The sequence below is a fragment of the Microcaecilia unicolor genome, chromosome 2 (assembly GCF_901765095.1).
Source record: "Microcaecilia unicolor chromosome 2, aMicUni1.1, whole genome shotgun sequence".
Classification (NCBI taxonomy): domain Eukaryota; kingdom Metazoa; phylum Chordata; class Amphibia; order Gymnophiona; family Siphonopidae; genus Microcaecilia; species Microcaecilia unicolor.
In genome coordinates, this window is record NC_044032.1 from 552665276 (window position 1) to 552686020 (window position 20745).

The 20745-nt window shown below is 41.1% G+C and overlaps 1 protein-coding gene across 2 annotated transcripts in view; it reads left to right on the forward strand.

Annotated features, from left to right (window-relative positions):
• DCUN1D4 (defective in cullin neddylation 1 domain containing 4) overlaps positions 1 to 20745 on the forward strand; it is a 126842-nt gene that overhangs the window by 82958 nt on the left and 23139 nt on the right. Inside the window, exons 5-7 of one of the 2 annotated variants that reach the window (XM_030191368.1) lie at positions 3773 to 3864; positions 12064 to 12134; positions 14185 to 14276. In XM_030191368.1, coding sequence (XP_030047228.1) covers positions 3773 to 3864; positions 12064 to 12134; positions 14185 to 14276 — 255 coding nt within the window. The remainder of the gene's footprint in view (positions 1 to 3772; positions 3865 to 12063; positions 12135 to 14184; positions 14277 to 20745) is intronic. The other variant, XM_030191369.1, reaches the window with a different exon arrangement.

Below are 20745 nucleotides of genomic sequence, written 5' to 3' on the forward strand. Positions count from 1 at the left end.
GCTACTTGATCAGGATTTGTGTAAACTAGAATTGAAGATATTATATTGAAGATATTATATGGAGTAGCCTAGTGGTTAGTGCAGTGGACTTTGATCCTGGGGAACTGAGTTCGATTCCCACTGCAGCTCCTTGTGACTCTGGGCAAGTCACTTAACCCTCCATTGCCCCTGGTACAAAATAAGTACCTGAATATATGTAAACCGCTTTGAATGTAGTTGCAAAAACCTCAGGCGGTATATCAAGTCCCATTTTCCCTTCCCTTCAGTAATGATTCCATTAATTTTCTCATCAGCAGGTTGAAATCTGACCTTCTTCATCAATACAGTGATATTCAAATTTCCTGTCTTAGTTGTGGTATACTGTGTTTAATACAAGGAGGTTGGATGGAAACAGGAGGTGGGATGACACCAAAAGGTCAAAGCCAGTTAGGATAGTCTCTCTTTTGCCTCCCTCGCACAGCCGTCATCCTAGTCCACTCAAAAAATAGCAAACGCACCTATTATTTATTTATTTATCTATTTATTTTTATTTATTTTTTGTCTATTAGATTGTAAGCTCTTTGAGCAGGGACTGTCTTTCTTCTATGTTTGTGCAGCGCTGCGTACGCCTTGTAGCGCTATAGAAATGCTAAATAGTAGTAGTATAAGCTGCTGCATCATCATCTATATTGTCGTTCTTTATTGGTGGTTGCATTTTAATTTGATCCCACTTATATTTTCAAACATGCCGGCTTGTGCGGCATATGGCTGTACATAGAGCAAGTATAATAACAGAATAACTTTTCATAGGTAGAGTAGTAATTTGTTATAAATTGTAATTTGGAGGGGCTGGTTAGAGGGACACCCTAGCGGATGTTATATTTGTGCAGAGATTTTTTTTTCACCTGGTAAAGGGCCACTAAAACAGATATCATGTTATGAGAATCAGGTGCTCAACATTCAGAGTTTTTTTAGTTTTTTATTTTTTTTTAATTTTTTGTATTTATATATGGCATCCCACATTAGTGAATTAGTTCGAAACCTGGGAGCATTTAAAATAATATTCTTTCTTTTGTTTTTTTCCTGTGCCTAGGTCAAAAGAAAAAGATGGCATGTGGGAACTTGCTTCTTTTGTTTTGTGCATTGCAGTGGTATATTATAAAAATGCCCTTGATAATTTTTATTACTACTATTTAAAAGACAGATATTGAATAATGAGGGCAGTGTTACCTTCATGCGACGTCCAGGCAATCTAAGGATGTCTTTTACTAATGCTTACCTCGAGTCATCTGCAGCAGGTCCTATTTTATTCCTATGGGCTCTGCTGCAGATAACTTGAGCTAAGCTTTAGTAAAAGACCCCCTAAATGTGCCAGCATTGACCAGTTCTGCACACTTTGGCCGCCAAGTTCATACAAAGTTAATTATGTTCAATGGAAAATAAATCTGTTGGTTCAGGCTGCATGCTGTGTGAATATCATTATTGCTACCAAGTATTATATATTAAGGGCATTTGCTTTAAACTTTATTTTAATTTGTTTATCTAGTCTTTGCATGTACATGGTTTTGCTTTTTAAAACCAAGGGTGAATCTTAAGGGTGGTTGAACAGTTAGGTGTAAACTGTGTGCTATTTCTGCCTTTACTTGTTTTGGACTGCTTTGGGTCCTACTGATCTGTACATCTGCTGTCTGGAATTTAGGAAGATGGAAACGAGAAAATATAAATTTTCAGATGTACTCAGTAGGAGGAGTTGTTTACTTTTTTGAATAACTGTTTATACTTATGGCTATGATTTATGAACACGCGGTATCATTAAACGACAGACTTTTTAATGCCCAGTTGGGTATATATGCTAATCTCAACTTTGTTAAATGTTTCAGACATATCCATCTGTTTGCTTCCATGATATAATTGAATTCTGTTATTCTGTCTCGCTGTATTTTCAAATGTAAGCCACATTGAACCTGACTTTGCTTGGGATAATGTGTGATATAAATGTCCAAAAAAATTCCTTCATTCTCCACCTTTTAAGACACTGCCTATCCAGCTGGATGATGATGGCACAAGGAAAGCAAGTTTGGTCCAAAATAACCTATTCCTTAGCTGGGCCCTAGTATTACCTTATTGAAAATGCGACCATACCATGCTTCCATGGTTATGTTTCACTAAAAAGTTAAATGATTACTGGCGTTCTTGAAAGGATTATATAAACTTTGGATGCAGGATTAGGGACACAAACATACATTTATTTATTCAATATCACAATTTCTCATGTCTAGCCACAAAATAGCCTTTTAGGGTGTATAGTGTTCACCATAAGCTCCTTTTATTATTGACTGGATAGAGATAAGAGTTTTCAGTTTTGACACAGTACAAGTCGTCACAAGAGCAAAATATAAGAAAACCAATGGACTGCATTAGGGACTTAAAAGAGATTTGCATGAAACAAAATATTTATTTTGACTTATGAAACCACTTGTCCCTAAAACATGTTCAAAACAGAATAATCCATTTCTGTATCTAAAATGTAAACTTGAACAAAACAGATGAAGATGTGATTCCATGTTCCCCAATGAAAGGAGAGTTTAATTTTACTTCCATTTTAATTTCAGTATATTCCATCTTTATAACACCAGGCTTTCCAAGGCAGATTACAACAACAGTTAAGACGAACCCATTAGGAAACAGGATATCCTCACTGAAATTTGGCCATTTGTATTGTATAAGAACAGTGTAGAAAATGAGCACAAAATATAGTGTTTATAAGTGCTGTTTCTAGCAACTACAATAATTTTTAAGCTGTTTCATGGTATTTATATGTACATATGGGAAGCTTTCAAATTAAAAAGCTGTCAAGTAAATATAAGAAAAGAAAAATATTTTGTCCCTGCAGCTTTTAAGACACTGCCTATCCAACTGGAACAGGTTTAGACTTTTTACATAAGGACCATGCATAGGTAGTCCATTATTTTTAATAATCTTGCTATTGTTTTTCAGTAGCGTTTGCTATTGTTTTGGGTGAACTAAAATGCCTGCAAACTCCACCTACTGGCTTCAGCTCATTGAATGGACTAGATAGCTCACCCTGTCTCCTGTTTTCATCTAACCTCCTTGGCTTAATAGTAGGTGAAGGGTTAGAATTCTGTTATGGTAAATGTCATTTCCATGTGCTAAATGTAGGGTCTTTATGGCACAGTTTTCAGCCTGGTATCTTGTAGGGTTTCACTTTTTTCTTTTCTAATTTGACAGTTTATCCTCGGCTTTTGCATTAGATGAGGTAGCTGTTGAAAAATGAGAATTAGATCAGTGGGGGCTATTTTTAGGAGTCAAAATAAGAAGAGGGCTTGCAAGTTTGTGAGATGCTACTGTTTTCTTTCATCTCTTCTTGCCCCATGAAAGTCTTGATATATTGAAATAAACAGACTAAATGATCTTTGACACCCAGGCAAGCCACTTCCTCACCACTCATTAACTTTATAACCATTGCAGGTTTGAAAAAAACAAGGTGTGATATTGTCTGATTACTTTATTCTAATGTTGGTCTTAGCTCATCTCGTACTGATGATGAATGAAGTGCTGCTCTCCAGAGCAAGACACAATTACAATGTATTACCAGCAAATTGTTTGGCCTTTTATTTCTACTAAAGATAAAAACATGATAATAAGTGGACTGCTGTAATGCTGTAGTATTAACATTTTTCAAAATGCATATATACTTGGTTTTTTTTTATAATTTTTGGTCAAAAACCCAAATAGTTCTTCCAGTTTTCTTTTTTTTTTTTTTTACTTCTAGCATGTATAGAAAATATGATTCATCTAGAATAAAGACAGAGGAAGATGTGTTCTCCAACAAGCGGTGCCTAGAATGGTTCTATGAGTATGCAGGTAGGTGACCTGTGGGGAACCTAAGAGTAAAAGTGCTCTTGCTTTCTCGCCATTTCCTGCAGTTCTAGGTAACATAGTAACATAGTAAATGACGGCAGAAAAAGACCTGCACGGTCCATCCAGTCTGCCCAACAAGATAAACTCATATGTGCTACTTTTTGTGTATACCTTACCTTGATTTGTACCTGTCCTTTTCAGGTAGTTTACAAAAATAAACATACGTAATAAGATGTGACAGTACAAAATGTAAAAACAAATACATAAGGCATTCCATAACATGGAAATCTACAAACTAAAAATAATCATGAACCTAAGGCTTAATCAAAGGCATAATTAAAACAGCTTTCAAATATTTTCTAAATTGCAAATTTGAGGTCATCTTACACAAGCCAAAGGTAGCATAGAAATGTGCACCTCCACCTTATCTGTCTGAATGATGGCACATTTGAAATGATCATTTCAGCAGAGCGTAGATTAAGTGAGGGTCAAATTTTTAGTAAAGATGCCAGTGCAAGAGATGCCTCATTATTCAGTGCTTTAAAAATCTATGTCTGTGCCTTGAACCTGATTCTTCAGTACACAGGCAACCAATGAAGTTCTTTTAAAACCAGGATTACATGATCATATTTGGAGAGTCCTTTCAATAGTCTTGTAGCAGCATTTTGAGTCAGCTGCAAGGAATGAATTAGAGATTGGGCCAGACCGAAATAAAGGAAATTACAATAATCTATAATTGATAAGACTAACACAAGTGGCATATACCTAACATCAAAATCTCTTTTGGGAAATATGAACTTCCCCTCAAATCACAAGTCAGGAACCTTGGATTACAGCTCAATTCAACACTCTGATCCCACAAATCCAAGCAACCTTCAAAAGCAGCTTCTATCACTTGTGACAACTACGCTGCCTGTCTCCTTACATTGAGAAGGTAAGCTTGACCACAGAGGGTCTGCACCAGCTCCAATTGATTCAGAATGTTGCAACTAGACTGTTAGTGACGTGACCACATCACTTGCAAAAACTTCACTGGCTACCAGTACAATACAGGGCCAAATTTAAAACTGTTTGATCTTCAAGGCCCTTAAAAGAAATGGCCCAGAGTACTTGAAGAACAGGATTACCCTGTGCACCCCTCCAGGGTCACTAAGGTCCTCAATGAGTATCCCTAACCTGTGATACCTGCAAGTGAGCCTTCTCCGGAATAACACGCACACTCTGGAATGCACTCCCTGAAAGGCTTTGCTTAACACAAGATTATCTATATTTCAGGAAGCAGGTGAAAGCTCGTCTGTTCAACCAGGCCTTTAATGGAAGAATAAATTGTGCTGGCTGCATATTATAGCAGGACGTGTTTACTCATTTCTACCCTAGCTAAGATAATGTTCAAGCTCCTTTCTGATCTCATTTGCAACTTGCTTTAAATCAGTCCTCTTACTTTCTTACTCCTGTTACTCTAACTTATCTGTCTATAAGTTCCATCTTTGCTTATACCCTAGGCAGTCTTTTATGAAAATGTTTTGTTATGTATTGTGTTGACATTGTAATGTAGTATATTATGCCATACGTTGTGTTGTTGTTAGAATATTTTTACTGCTGTATTTGTCTATTGCTTATGTTTGACTTATTATTGCTGTACACCGCAATAAGTGAATTCCTTCAAAATGGCAGTAAATAAATCATAGATTTTATCTGATATTAAGTTAAAACATTTCTTAAAAAGAAAAGCCTTTAGTTGTTTTCTGAAACAATCATGTTTTGTAATTGTTTTTAGTTGAATGGGAAGGGCATTCCATACATGTGCAGCAAGATAAGTAAAGTAGATGAAAAAGGACTTTTTGAGCAAAGGCCCTTTGGTCTAGGAAACTGTAACAGTGGTTTCCTAGCTGTAGCTGATCTGATTGATGATGGTAAAACCATTCAATTCTAGCATATAAGATGGAGCGTTACCATATCTGTGTTTAGCTAATATGAAAAGTTGGTTTTTTTTTAAATAGTTGTATTCTTGTATTAATATTGTCTTGTAATGCATCTTCTTAATTTGTTACATAAGCCGCATTGAACCAAAGCTTTCTTGGGAAAATGCGGGGTAGAAATGTAATGGTAATATAATATATTAAAAATTGTAGTGTACAATTTAAACTGAATGTGAGCTTCCACTGGAAGCCAATGTAATGTTTGCAGGATGGGTTTTACAGGCTCATAAAAATGAGAGAGTAAGATTACTTGAGCTGTTGTACTGTGAATACTTTGGACTTTTTTCAATAAGAATTAGGAGAGAATAAATGATATACTGTTCAAGTAGTCCCACTGACCTAGGATAAAACTGCATGATTATTCTAAAAGCCATTCCTCAATTTTCTTAGTATAAGAATGCCTTAGATATGTCCAAGGGAGTGATATAGGGGCTGAAGTACTTCTGTGTACAAAAGAAGAGCGGGGACTTGGGGGTGATTGCATCTTATGAACCTAAGTTGGCCAAACAGGTAGAAAAGGCAATGGTCAAAACCAGAAAGATGCTTGGGTGCATAAGGAGAGGAATGGGCAGCAGGAAAAGAAAGTGTCCTTGTATAAGTCTCTAGTGAGGCCATATTTTAAATACTGTGTAAAATTCTGGAGGCTGTACCTTCAAAAAGATATAAACAGGATAGCGTCAGTCCAGAGGGTAGTTTTGAAATTGGTCAGTGATCTCCGTCAAACTGTATGGGGATAGATTTATAGACCTCAATATGTATACTCTGGAAGAAAGATAGGATATAGTAACATAGATGACGGCAGTATGGTCCATCCAGTCTGCCCAACAAGATAAACTCGTATGTGCTACTTTATATGTATACCTGACCTTGATCTGCCCTTGTCATTTTCAGGGCACAGACTGTAGAAGTCTGCCCAGCACTAGCTTTGCTTCCCAATTACTGGTGTTGCCACCCAATCTCCGCTAAGCTTCTGCAGATCCATTCCTTCTAAACAGGATTCCTTTGTGTTTATCCCATGCATTTTTGAATTCCATTGCCATTTTCATCTCCACCACCTAAATATCATTGTTTAATAATTTAAAACTTGCTTCGGTAGTAAGGATATTAGACTAATATAAAAGAGCCTTTAGATTATATGGTATATTGTGTGATTTATTTAGTGTTTGCTTCTTAGAAAGTAATGAAATGTAATTAAAACTCTGCAGACTCCTCCCTTGTTATCCTATTTAGAATAACAGACTATAAATGAAGAATTGTTCTAGGGGTGGGCAGGAGTTGGGGAGGCTGGGTGGGAAGGAAGACTGAATTAGGTCCTTATCTGTTGTAGGCTGTGGCAGAAAGCTCAATTGTTAAAACTGTAGGGAAAATAGTTTTATACTAATGGGGGGGGGGGGGGGGGGGGGGAAGCTGTGCTGCAAACTAAAGTTAAAACTCTAAACTGGGTTTTCCTGTGACTATCAGCTCTGCTGTACACTGATGTGGTAAACTCTAGTTCCTTAACTGCTAGCCTATGGAGCAATAATAGACTTTAAATGCTAAACAAAGAAAACCCTATTCCTATGGATAGTATCTGGCTCTTCAGCAATGTAAACAGTCCAGTATTTTATAATTAAAAAAAAATATATATGGATGTGGCATTATGCACTGGCCACATGGCTTCCAGCACAACTGGCACTTGAATGTTGGCTTTCTTGTTTACATTTCTCTGTTGATGTCTCCCACCTGAGATGACTGATAGTTGTTTTCTAAGGACATCTGGTGGATAAATGTAAGCAACTTTATCTTACCACTTGGATGTTAAGGGATTTCATAGCAGCTAAGTGGTGTTTGTTTATTTTTTTTGTTTTTTTTTTTTGGGGGGGGGGGGGGTCACTCCAGTTTTAGAACTCGGCTACCAGGTTAGAGTTTAAATCTGGTTTGAAAGCAGTGTTCAAAACAATTTTCCTGATGCAGTCTATTCAGCAAGAAGAGGTCAGTGAGCTGTAGGCTCAGCCTTCTGTGTTATTTTCTTTTTAGTTCAAGATTGTTGCTAGTTCAAGGGGCATATAGCATGCAAGCATTTTAGCAAGTTTGGGGATGTCAAATGAGGGCAATGAATTTGCTTGCTGTTCTGATCCTTCATGGCCCTTTGAATCTACATGTAAACAGTGGGAGGGCAGGTTTTGGCCACAGATTCACTGACTGTTGAGAATGAATGTAGGGGAGGGAAGGCCTTTTATATGCATTCCTGTTGACAAGAGGATTGTGGTTCCCAAAATTAATTTTGCCAAGGGGAGAGCCCATGAAATATTTCTTCAGAGGGGGTTGTAGACAACTGGTCTATACTTGTTAGGACACGTGCTCATGATTATATATTTTGTTTATAATTTTACATGATGGATGTTATCTGTCTGTTAGTGGGTGAATTGGTCTATCGGTTTATAGTACATTATACAACAGGGGTCAAGTGTTTTGTTCTGAGGTTAAAAAAAAAAATCTCTGAAATTTTAACATAGTAACATAGTAGATGACGGCAGAAAAAGACCTGCATGGTCCATCCAGTCTGCCCAACAAGATAAACTCCTATGTGTGTACCTTACCTTGATTTATACCTGCCTTTTTCAGGGCACAGACTGTACAAGTCTGCCCAGCAGTATTTCCTGCCTCCCAACCACCAGTCCCGCCTCCCATCACTGGCTCTGGCACAGACCGTATAAGTCTGCCCTCCACTATCCTCGCCTCCCAACCACCAACCTCTCTTCCCCCACCTGCTAGTTCCGGCGCCTCCAGAGATGGATCGACACCGAGGAAACGGCAGTGCCGAGAGGAGCGTTCCCCCTAGGTCGAAGAGGTGTCGCTGCGTCAGTCCATGGGTGCTTCGGTACCGTCTCCTGGACCTGAGCAGCTTCCGGCACCGGCACCCACTCCGGCCCCCCTGCCTTTCCCGACAGCGGGCCTTGACGAGTGCCTCCGAGCCATCCTTCCAGGGATTCTGGAAGGGCTGATGCACCAGGGCGCGCTCCAGCCCGATGCCGAGGCCTCTGACGCCGCTTGCGGTACTGGTGTCGACCGCCACGCAGGTGGAATCCCCGTCAACGTCGATGGAGGGAGCTCCTGCAGTGTCATGGGATCTGAACGTCGTCCTCACCCAGCTGATGAAACCTCCTTTTGAGCCACTGAATTCCTGCCATCTGAAGTACTTGACCTGGAAGATCATTTTCTTGGTGGCAGTTACTTCAGCTCGTAGAGTCAGTGAGCTGCAAGCCCTGGTAGCTCATGCTCCTTATACCAAATTTCATCATAACAGAGTAGTGCTCCGTACTCACCCTAAGTTCCTGCCAAAGGTGGTGTCGGAGTTCCATCTTAACCAGTCAATTGTCTTGCCAACATTCTTTCCCAGACCTCATACCCGCCCTGCTGAACGTCAGTTGCACACATTGGACTGCAAGCGAGCGTTGGCCTTCTATTTGGAGCGGACACAGCCCCACAGACAGTCCGCCCAATTGTTTGTTTCTTTCGACCCCAGTAGGAAAGGGGTCGCTGTCGGGAAACGCACCATCTCCAATTGGCTAGCAGATTGCATTTCCTTCACTTATGCCCAGGCTGGGCTGGCTCTTGAGGGTCATGTCACGGCTCATAGTGTTAGAGCCATGGTAGCGTCAGTGGCCCACTTGAAGTCAGCCACTATTGAAGAGATTTGCAAAGCTGCGACGTGGTCATCTGTCCACACATTCACATCTCATTACTGCCTACAGCAGGATACCCGATGCAACAGTCGGTTCGGGCAGTCGGTGCTGCAGAATCTGTTTGGGGTTTGAATCCAACTCCACCCTCCAGGACCCGAATTTATTCTGCTCAGGCTGCACTCTCAGTTAGTTGTTCTTCGTAGGTCAATTTCTATTATGCCCTCGCCGTTGCGAGGTTAAATTGACCTGGGTTCTTGTTTTGAGTGAGCCTGAGAGCTAGGGATTCCCCAGTCGTGAGAACAAGCAGCGTGCTTGTCCTCTGAGAAAGCGAATGATACATACCTGTAGCAGGTGTTCTCCGAGGACAGCAGGCTGATTGTTCTCACCTACCCTCCCTCCTCCCCTTTGGAGTTGCGTTTTTCCTCATTCTTTTGCTTGTCATTCAACTGAGCGGGAACGGTCGCGCACGGGCGGGAAGACGGCCACTCATGCGCTGTGGGCGTGCCCTGCGTGCGGGACCGCCCGCAAAGTTTTTGTTCCGGTTGGTGGGGGCTGCCGTGGACGTCAACCTAGTCGTGAGAACAATCAGCCTGCTGTCCTCGGAGAACACCTGCTACAGGTATGTATCATTCGCTGTACTAACTATCATTAGAAAAAAGGTAGTTGCTTTATACGTAATTATTGTTCACTGATGACATCATGCTTTAGATGGGAAACCCAACCTTCTTCCTTAGTCCAGTGATGGAAGAATTGCAAGAATCCGGGTGATATTCTAGAATGTCCTGCTGAAGTAAGGAGGGAGGATTCCCTTTCTGTCAGGCCTCTCCTAGTGTCAGAAACCTTTAGTATAACTTGTGGCAGACCTTGAGACTATCAGTACAGTTACCAGCCCAGCCCCTGCTTAGTAAAATAGGTGCAGAGCTGGACAGGTCGACAAAATTACATCACTTGTGACTAGAATAAATAGCTTGTTGAGATGATATTCCCGTCAAGTTTCCTCTATGGAGGTAAGTTAGTCTTTGCTAATGCGTATATGCTTACTTAAGCAGTTTCTGCCAGGGAGGCCATCCCATATTTTTTAAAACCTGGGTTGAGCTTAATATTCCTAGCCTAGGGCAGTTAGTAAATAATGGGTCCTTCATTATTTCAAGGACGTATGGAACCATTATGGAGTGAACTGTAGAGAATTTTTTTTATATATATGGCTAGAGCAGTTTGGGGAGATCTTTCTAAAGAGCTTACCCTATATCGGAAGCTAATCCAGAGGAAGTTGGGTTATATCAAAATGCTTTCATGCCTATATGCTGTTCTTAAATATCCTCTGGGGAATCTTAACTTTATGCTGCGGTGGAAATAGAATTTGGGAGTTAATCTTGATACCAAAGTATATGGGATATAATCTTCAATCTGGTTAGAGCATTTTGACAGATATTTAGAACCGATAAAAATCAGCCTACTACTGGTGTCTGACTTTCACCAAATTGGCTAGTGTTTACAGGATGGGTATGGAGAGCAGTCTGAGGTGGAAGGGAGGACAGAATAGTCATATGTGCTGATACTGTCCCAAAGTACAAGGATTTTGGCAAAATCGTATAATGTATTTAAAGGATGTTTCTGGTGTTCATCTGAGCAAAGGCTTAATAATCTTTTCATTAATAATGCCAGCTAATATTGACACATGTATGTAATGTGTTGTATAGCAACAGCCAGATGGCTCCCTCAGGGATTATGGGACGTTTGGGGAAGATTGGAATATTTAATTGTTGTACAAGTTGACTGCTGTGCGATAAGGGCTTCTAGATAAATCCTAGCCATCTGAGCTCAGAGTTCAAAAAATAAGAAAAAAATCAAGAACCATCTTCAGTTTGACTATATCCCAAAATCATGGATTGAGTTATTTTAGATGTTAGCAGATTGGTTGTAGTGGTTGTTGTAAAAGTATTTAAAAAAATCAAATTAAGCAACATCTTGGGTTCTTTTTTGTTTAATTCCTTAGTCATTTTGTAAAAAAAAAAAAAAAAAAAGTCAGATTTGAATGACACCACTTTAAAGATTCTGCATAATCCTCTCTCCCTGTGGAAAGTATACTTTTGATTTTCCTAGTATTACTTACATGCGACCCCATGTTTGTTTGTGCACTTAATACATTTGTTCACTCTCTTCCGGGAACCATATACACTATTTTGTTCAGCTCTCAGTGGCAGAGATTTTTAAAGACTATGTAGGCTATATACGTATTTAAAGTACTTTAATTTTGCAGTGGTTCAGAATTTCATGAGGAATCTAGGTTTTCAGTAGCCACAGAATAAAGCAGAGAGTAATATAGTTCAGGGGTGTCGCTTATTTCAGTATAGGGCCACACTGGGTGGGGGGGGGGGGGGGGGTATCATGCTGAATGAAGAGGCATAGACCTGCATAATTTTCCATATATTTGCATATAAAATTAAAAAAAAAAAATTAAGTGAAACCAATTTACTTCAGAATCATTCTTAGTTCATAGTTATATTCAAAGTGAACTTTCACTGGGGACTTGCAAAATCCTGTTCTTTCTGTTGCAGGTACTGATGATGTTGTAGGCCCTGAAGGCATGGAAAAATTTTGTGAAGACATTGGTGTTGAACCGGAAAATGTAGGTTCAGAAACTTACTCAAGTGCTTTATAAGCTTTAAATATCAGTCCTGATGATCATGTCTCAACTTCTTCTTATTTTTTTATCTAGAGTTCTAAATTTGTTCTGATTATAAACCAAATAAATGGCAAAAACCCAAAACAGGCATTTGATAAAAGAATTTAAGAATTACAAGCTTAAACATTCCTATTTGCTGTTAATAATAGAATAGGATCAAAATATTAATGGACTATCATTCAAACAAAGTCGCAAGTTCACTTGCCAACTGGTAAAAGTATAAATCCTCTTTCTATGGATTTTCAGCCACTTTACAGATAGTATTGAGCCAAAGGTCTCTCTAACCAGTACAGTACTGTTGAGCCAAAGGCCCCTCAAACCAGTCCAGTGGTGTCTGTACAGCGAAGGGGAAGAGGGAGGGCAGAGCAAAGGAGATACCAAGAAATTATTGGGCAGCTATTATTCAGTCTCTATCAGGAAAGTTTATGCTGTTTTAGTTTAGGGCTGCTATTTGTTAAGCCTAAATAATAATAAACAATAGATAGTGGTTGTGGTGGTTGTCCAAGACTGATATCAAAGTTTCTCCAAGGACACGCAGGCTAATGTTCTCACATATAGGTAACGCAGTTCGCATTGCCTGGTCCAGAGCTTGAATCAAGCTTTTACAGAGGTCTTTGGAGCGTGAGTCGTGTTGTAGGTCTTTAAAACCTTCCTAAATCTGATAAGAGCAGGTGTAACTTTATGTGGGAGCTTTCAGGTAGGCTATTCTACGGGGAGGGGCATTTTCGAAAGAAACGTCTAAATCAGAATTTGGACGTTTTACAGACGTCCAGATTCCGAATAGGAAAGGAGGTCATTTTCGAAAAAGATGGATGTCCATCTTTTTCGTTCGAAAATACTATGGACGTTTTGTGATTTGGACGTCTTTGTTTTTTGGCCATTTTTGGGGAAAAAAAAAAAACGTCCAAGTGTAAAACGTCCAAAATCAAGCTATTGGGACGTAGGAGGAGCCAGCATTTTTAGTAGACTGGTCCCCCTGACATCCCAGGACAGCAATAGGGCACCTTAGGGGGCACTGCAGTGAACTTCATAAAATGCTCCCAGGTACACATCTGACCATTGCTCCTGTACTTTGTCTGTTGAGCCTCCCCAAAACTCACTACCCCCGATTGTACACCACTACCATAGCCCTTACGGGTGAAGGGGGCACCTATATGTGGGTACAGTAGGTTTCTCATGATTTTTGGAGGGCTTGCAGTTTCCTCCAGAATTGTAACAGGTAGGGAGAAGTAGGAGGCTTGGGTCCACCTGTCTACAGTGCACTGCACCCACTACTAGACTACTCCAGGGACCTGCATGCTGCTGTAATGGACCCGAGTATGACATCTGAGGCTGTCATAGAGGCTGGCAAGTAATGTTCTTCAACACACTTTTTGGGGGTGGGTGGGGGTTAGTGACCACTCAGGGAGTAAGGAGAGATGATCCCTGATTCCCTCCAGTGGTCATCTGGCGATTTGGGGCACCTTTTTGTGCCTTATTCGTAATAAAAACAGGTCTAGCTCAAAACGTCTAGCTGAAAGACGTCCAAGTGTTAGGAACGCTCAAGTCCCGCCTTGAACACACCCCTGATATGCCCCCTTGAGATTTGGATGTCCTTCTGATGGACTTCGGAGAAAGACGCCCAAAATGAGGTTTCGATTATATCGATTTGGACGTTTCTGTGAGATAAACGTCCAACTGCTGACTTGTCACTTTTTAGATGTCCATCTCTTTTGAAAATGAGCCTGAAAGGCACCTAGGGGTTTTTTGCTCTATAAATTAGGCGTCACATCTGTGTTCCTATGCAGTCTAGGTACCCTGTTATAAATTTACCCTCCCAGTGAGCAGCCCTGAAGCAGTCCTGAAAGCCAGATAGGCCGACACCTTTTAATATGGTTGTCTTAGATTATTTGTTTTTCTGTCAAAATGGCTTACTCTACACTGGCTTTTGTCTCTAGCTGAGTGGGCAGAATACTTTAATGATGTACTGTTTGTTTCTCCTTTATCCCAACAGGTAGTAATGCTTGTTCTAGCCTGGAAATTAGATGCACAAAATATGGGATATTTTACAATGCAGGAGTGGTTGAAAGGAATGACATCACTTCAGTAAGATTTTTTTCGCCCCAATCCATTTTGCTTATATTTTTATATAGCATGTACTTTTCGTGATTATTTTGTTTTATATGCTTCAGTCATGTCTCTCCTTATATAGTATTTTTTGTCATGTTGAGAAGATCTAATTAATTAAGTCTAGTCTTGCATGATAATCCCATTCTTTCCTGAATCTTTCTTGCCTGCTATCTCCTATCTCTCCTAAAGGATAGGAACAGGTCCAGAGGAGATCTGGATGTTTGTCAGCTGTGGAGAACCTCTGGAGAAAACTCATATGGGGTAGTGTTCCTTTTCTAGAGGTTTCTTCAAAACCTGAGCTGGAAAAAATGGATGTTATCAAGGCTTTTGTCTTGTCTCAAATGCTGTAAAAGTTCTGTGGTACAGAGATTCAAAACAACTTTTTTTGCGTTGAGGGGAAGATTCCTACAAAAATGGCCACTGTTTATATTTGAAATGGAACATGCAGTGGGGCTTTTTTATTTGTTTTCATTGAAAAATGTGAATATATGCAAACAAAAGAAATGGGAAAAAAATTCTAATTGAGCAAACTTGACTCATACCAATGGCGTATCCAGACCTGCCATTTTGGATGGCCCCACAGTTAACCTAGGTGGGCCTGTAGCCTAGTGGTTAGTGCAGCAGACTTTGATCCTGGGGAACTGGGTTCGATTCCCACTGCAGCTCCTTGTGACTGTGGGCAAGTCACTTAACCCTCCATTGCACTAGGTACAAAATAGTATATATGTAAACCGCTTTGAATGTAGTTGCAAAAATACCACAGAAAGGCAGTATATCAAGTCCCCCCCTTCCATTCCCCCCCCCCTTTAGTCCTGCATTTGTCACCTTCTTCCTCTCCCCCTCCTGCAGCCCAGCAACTCCTCTCTCTTTGAATGCCCCCTTCCCTGTTCTATCTCTGAACTGTTGCCAGTGGCAGCAGTGTTTCATGTTCACTACCCGTGCTGGCCTTACATGCTTCGCTCTGCCTTGTCCTGCCTTAGAGGAAATAGGAGATGTCAGCAAGAGTGGGATGGGGCAAAGGGAAGTCTACATGGCAGGTTCAGGCAGTGGATATGAACTATTGCTGTCTCTGGTGAGAGTTTGAGGGAGAGTGCGCTGGCATAGGGGGAATAGGCTGGGCTCTGGAGGCTCCTTTGGTCCTGCATCTCCCTACCTCCCTTCTTTCACTCCCTCACAAATATTTCTGTCAAAGGATTACTGCCGGCAGCAGCAGGGATTCTGACACACTGCCCGTGGCTAACCTGGAAGCCTCCCCTCTTGCTAATGCGTACCACTACCCCTACTCGATGCAACTTCCTTTTCTCTCACTTTTTTTTTTTGCTTGCGCTGAACACTTCAGAGAGGGAAGGCTTCCAGGTTAGCTTCAAGCAGCTTGTGAGAATTGCTGCTGTTGCTGGTAACCCTTTGACAGAAATCTTTGTGAAGGTAGATGAGGGCAGGGAAGCGATTCTCTCTAGCAGAGAAGCGATTCTCTCTAGCAGAGAAATGCATGAGGATAGAGGGGAGGGATGGAAAGGAAAGATGTGCTGCAGAGAAATGCATGGTGGGGGAGGGATGGGAAGGAATGAGGTGCTGCACATGGGGGAGGGAAGGGAAGGTTAATTGTTGGGTATGGAGGGAGAGATGCTGCATGGGGTATAGAGTTAGAGGGAGAGTTTCTGGGGGTGGAGTGGAAGGGAGGATTGTTGGAGGTGGGATAGGGAGAGATAGAGACAAGTTGGACATAGGGGTGATGGGGAGGGAGAGAGGGAGAAGTGTTGTACGTGGAGGTGGGAAGGAGGAGGAAGAAAGAGATGCTGGACCTGGTGCGACTGAGAGAGGTGTGGGTAGTGAGAGAAAGGGAGGAGGGAAGAGAGGTTGGACATTGGGGTGGAGGAGAGGAAGGAAGAGAAATGTACAGGAAGGGAAAGGAAGAAAGAGGGAGATTTTGGATCCAGGGACAGAAAAGAGTGAGGGAAATATCCTGGAAAATTGGAGGGAAGAGAGAGGGAGAAATGCTGGATCATGGGGGAGGGGGCAGGAGGGAAGAGAAGGGACAGGAATATGCTGAAAGGGAGTGGAAGGGACAAGGAGATATTGGGTTACAAGGGTGGGGAGGGAAGAAAGGGAGTGTAGGTGCTTGGCTAGAAGAGTAGAGGGAGGAAGATGCTGGAAATGATGGGAGAGGCCAAACCGGGGGGGGGGGGGGGGGTGTGGCAAGGAAATGAATGAGAGGAGTATAATGATTAAAGGGGGTAAAAATATGGTTTGTGGAGTTGATTTAAAGATGAAAGGGAATGGAAGGCTGGGGGAAGGATTGAGATGGGTAATGGGAGAGGTAGTGAGTGAGAGAAGGAGATTGAATTTGGTAGGTAGCTGAAAAGTAAAAAGGAGAGGGATGAGAAAGAGGGTGAAATTTGAGGTAAGGCAATAAAGAAAAAAGAGGAAAGAGCTAAAAAGGAAAAATCTATGTCAAAGATTGGTGTAGTGATGGAATGGAACAAGACAGGAGAGAAGAGAAAAGACAGGAAAGCAGAAAAGAGAAACTGGAACCAACAAGATGAAAAAATAAATTGTACAGACAACAAAGAAGAAAAAAGCATTTTCATCCTAGAGTACTGATAGAACTGAAAAATGAGCTTGCGGAGCTACTGCTAGTGATATGCAACTTATCCTTAAAATCGAGCGTGGTACCGGAAGATTGGAGGGTGGCCAATGTAACGCCCATTTTAAAAAAAAGGCTCCAGGGGAGATCCGGGAAATTATAGACCAGTGAGTCTGACGTCGGTGCCGGGGAAAATGGCATTACTTAAAAACAAAATTACAGAGCACATCCGAGGACATGGATTACTGAGACCGAGTCAGCATGGCTTTTGTGTGGGGAAATCTTGCCTGACCAATTTACTTCAATTCTTTGAAGGAGTAAACAAACATGTGGACAAAGGGGAGCCGGTTGATATTGTGTATCTGGATTTTCAAAAGGCGTTTGACAAGGTACCTCATGAAAGGCTACAGAGGAAATTGGAGGGTCATGGGATAGGAGGAAATGTCCTATTGTGGATTAAAAACTGGTTGAAGGATAGGAAACAGAGAGTGGGGTTAAATGGGCAGTATTCACAATGGAGAAGGGTAATTAGTGGGGTTCCTCAGGGGTCTGTGCTAGGACCACTGCTTTTTAATATATTTATAAATGATTTAGAGATGGGAGTAACTAGTGAGGTAATTAAATTTGCTGATGACACAAAGTTATTCAAAGTCGTTAAATCGCGACAGGATTGTGAAAAATTACAAGAGGACCTTACGAGACTGGGAGACTGGGCGGCTAAATGGCGTTTAATGTGAGCAAGTGCAAGGTGATGCATGTGGGAAAAAAGAACCCGAATTATAGCTACGTCATGCAAGGTTCCACGTTAGGAGTTACGGACCAAGAAAGGGATCTGGGTGTCGTCGTCGATAACACACTGAAACCTTCTGCTCAATGTGCTGCTGCGGCTAGGAAAGCGAATAGAATGTTGGGTATTATTAGGAAAGGTATGGAAAACAGGTGTGAGGATGTTATAATGCCGCTGTATCGCTCCATGGTGTGACCGCACCTTGAGTATTGTGTTCAATTCTGGTCGCTGCATTTCAAGAAAGATATAGTAGAATTGGAAAAGGTGCAGCGAAGGGCGACTAAAATGATAGCGGGGATGGGACGACTTCCCTAAGAAAGAAAGACTAAGGAGGCTAGGGCTATTCAGCTTGGAGAAGAGACGGCTGAGGGGAGACATGATAGAGGTATATAAAATAATGAGTGGAGTGGAACAGGTGGATGTGAAGCGTCTGTTCTCGCTTTCCAAAAATACTAGGACTAGGGGGCATGCGATTAAACTACAGTGTAGTAAATTTAAAACAAATCGGAGAAAATTTTTCTTCACCCAACGTGTAATTAAACTCTGGAATTCATTGCCGGAAAATGTGGTGAAGGTGGTTAGCTTAGCAGAGTTTAAAAAGGGGTTGGACAGTTTCCTAAAGGACAAGTCCATAAACCGCTACTAAACGGACTTGGAAAAATCCAAAATTCCAGGAATAACATGTATAGAATGTTTGTACGTTTGGGAAGCTTGCCAGGTGCCCTTGGCCTGGATTGGCCGCTGTCGTGGACAAGATGCTGGGCTCGATGGACCCTTGGTCTTTTCCCAGTATGGCATTACTTATGTACTTATAAATGGAATATGTTAGCTTTGGGAAATGTCTTTGTATTGTGTTCAAAAGCATTTTTGTTTTTAGTTTTCTAGCGTTGCAGTGCATCCCACATTAACTTCTTGGGGTTCCCAGTTCAATTTTTGTGATCCCTTGTTATGTATTTGGTGAGGGTCTGTTGGTATTACAGTAATGGCATCTGGGAGATTGAAGGGGAGGCAGGGAAGAGAGGGGATCAGGAGGGCCTCCTCTTATTTTTTGACCTGGGCATGTTTAACACCAGCCCTGACCCTTGCTGTAGCTGGTGGGGATTTCCAAGCATCGCCAGCTGAGCACCTCCTCCAAAGGTGGCCAGACTTCCCTTTTGCCAAGTTTTACAGTGTGCAGGACATTGGTAGCTCAGGGACATTGTTGCTGCCTGTCAAACTTGTTAAAAGGGCATTCAGAAGAAGTCTTCAGCTTTCAGAGCTTGGGGATCCTCGTTAGCTATAGCATTTATATTATGTGTTGTGAGGTGTTGGGGGAGGGGTGAAGAATGTGGGGATAGGGCAGGAGCAGAGAAAATGTTGTCCAGACCAATTTGAGCTCAGGCCCACCCAAAATTGGCTGTCTGGCTACACTACTGTATTAGACAGTGATCATTTTTATTTATGTAATTATTAAGACTTATTATACCGTCTTTAACTGCCACACTGCAGATTAAAGTGGTTTACAGCTTAAAATCCATATAAAAGAAAAGAACTCCAGTAGCCATAATAGAAAAGTCAAATCAACAAAAATAAAACACATATGTGCAAAGTAATGAGCCACTTCAATTGTTTCAGTGTAGTGTTGTCTGATGACGTTACTGTACCTAATTACTTTTTTCCTAGTAATTCAGTGATTAACTACTTATTAGCTGTAGTAACGGTGAGCCCCTGCCCTCCAAACCTGCCTTAGATCACCAGAGATGGCAGTGCTCCACTCAGGCTGTGTCCGACAGACCCGTGGGGTTTTTCCTCTGCCAGGTCCTACCTGCCAAAAACAGAAAGTTGCATTATAAGGGTCTGATGTTGCAGAAGAAAGGCACTGCGGGTCGGCCAGAGACAGCCTGAGTGGAGCACTGCTGGTTGAGCTCCTCTTCTGATTCTTTTATTTTATGTTATTTTTTACACAACTTGTAAGTACATGTGACTTCTTGCTTTGTGGCATCTGCTTTAGCAAACACAGTTTGGATAATAGACATTAGCATTGCATTTCTGCTTGGATGCAGTGGTGGACGCTTCACATTCATTTACTCATTTGGAGTTTTACATACGGAAGAGGAAGTAATGCACAAGGAGCATGCCTAAATCTTTCAACATCCAGAAGAGCCTTAAAAACTGTCCTGGATGCAGAAAAACTCAGCATTTTGCTTTTGATAAAAATCAACTTTAATCATTGGTTTGCTGTATGTTCAGTTATCTCATTTGAAATTTTGGTGGTATTCGACCAGAGCACACTATGATAGTGTCATATAAATGCCTCAAACGAGTTTGTTTATGCAGTGCTGAATCCAAGCAGTCCATTATTTTCTGTGAATGTTTTAATTTCAAGATGTCACTATACAGTTAAAATAAAAGTTGGAATCTACCAAACACCATCTTTAGAATTTTGCCAGCAAAGGGCTGTGAGAGTCAGTTCCCAGGAATTAAGACTGCCATCAGGAGATGGAACCAACATGCTTGTTCACAGGTTGTCACTTAGGACCAGCTCTGATTTTCAGTATGTTGGTTCCATCTGAGGTCCCTTTTTTCTTGAGATTAATATGGTAAATGCACTGAGCACAGAGGAAATAATTGGCATTTATTTTACAGAGCTGCTGAGCTCAGAGAGTTAGCAGGCTTGTGTTAGATGCTGATAGAATATTAGTTGTAGCAGAATTATTACTGGATCTGTGTGTGACTTGGGCTCTGGTGTTTGAGATTGCTGTAATGACATGAATGAACAGCACACATCGTGTTTGACTTAGTGTTGTGAATAACACAATTTTAACAACCAGAATACAGATGTGAAACTAGCACAAGGTGTACAGATTTGCTAAACATTTTGAGTCCTATGCACCAAAATTAGTCTAAAAATTGTTTAGCAGCCATGTGCCAAAATCTTTGTCATTCTAAAAGATGTGGGACATTTAAGAGTATTAGTGTTAGTGGGCAATTTTTGACACTTCAGATGTGCTGGTGGGCAAATTTTGACACCGCATGTTTTTATGCAAAATATGTTTTTATTAAACTGTTGATTTTGATTGGAGGAAAAAACTGCT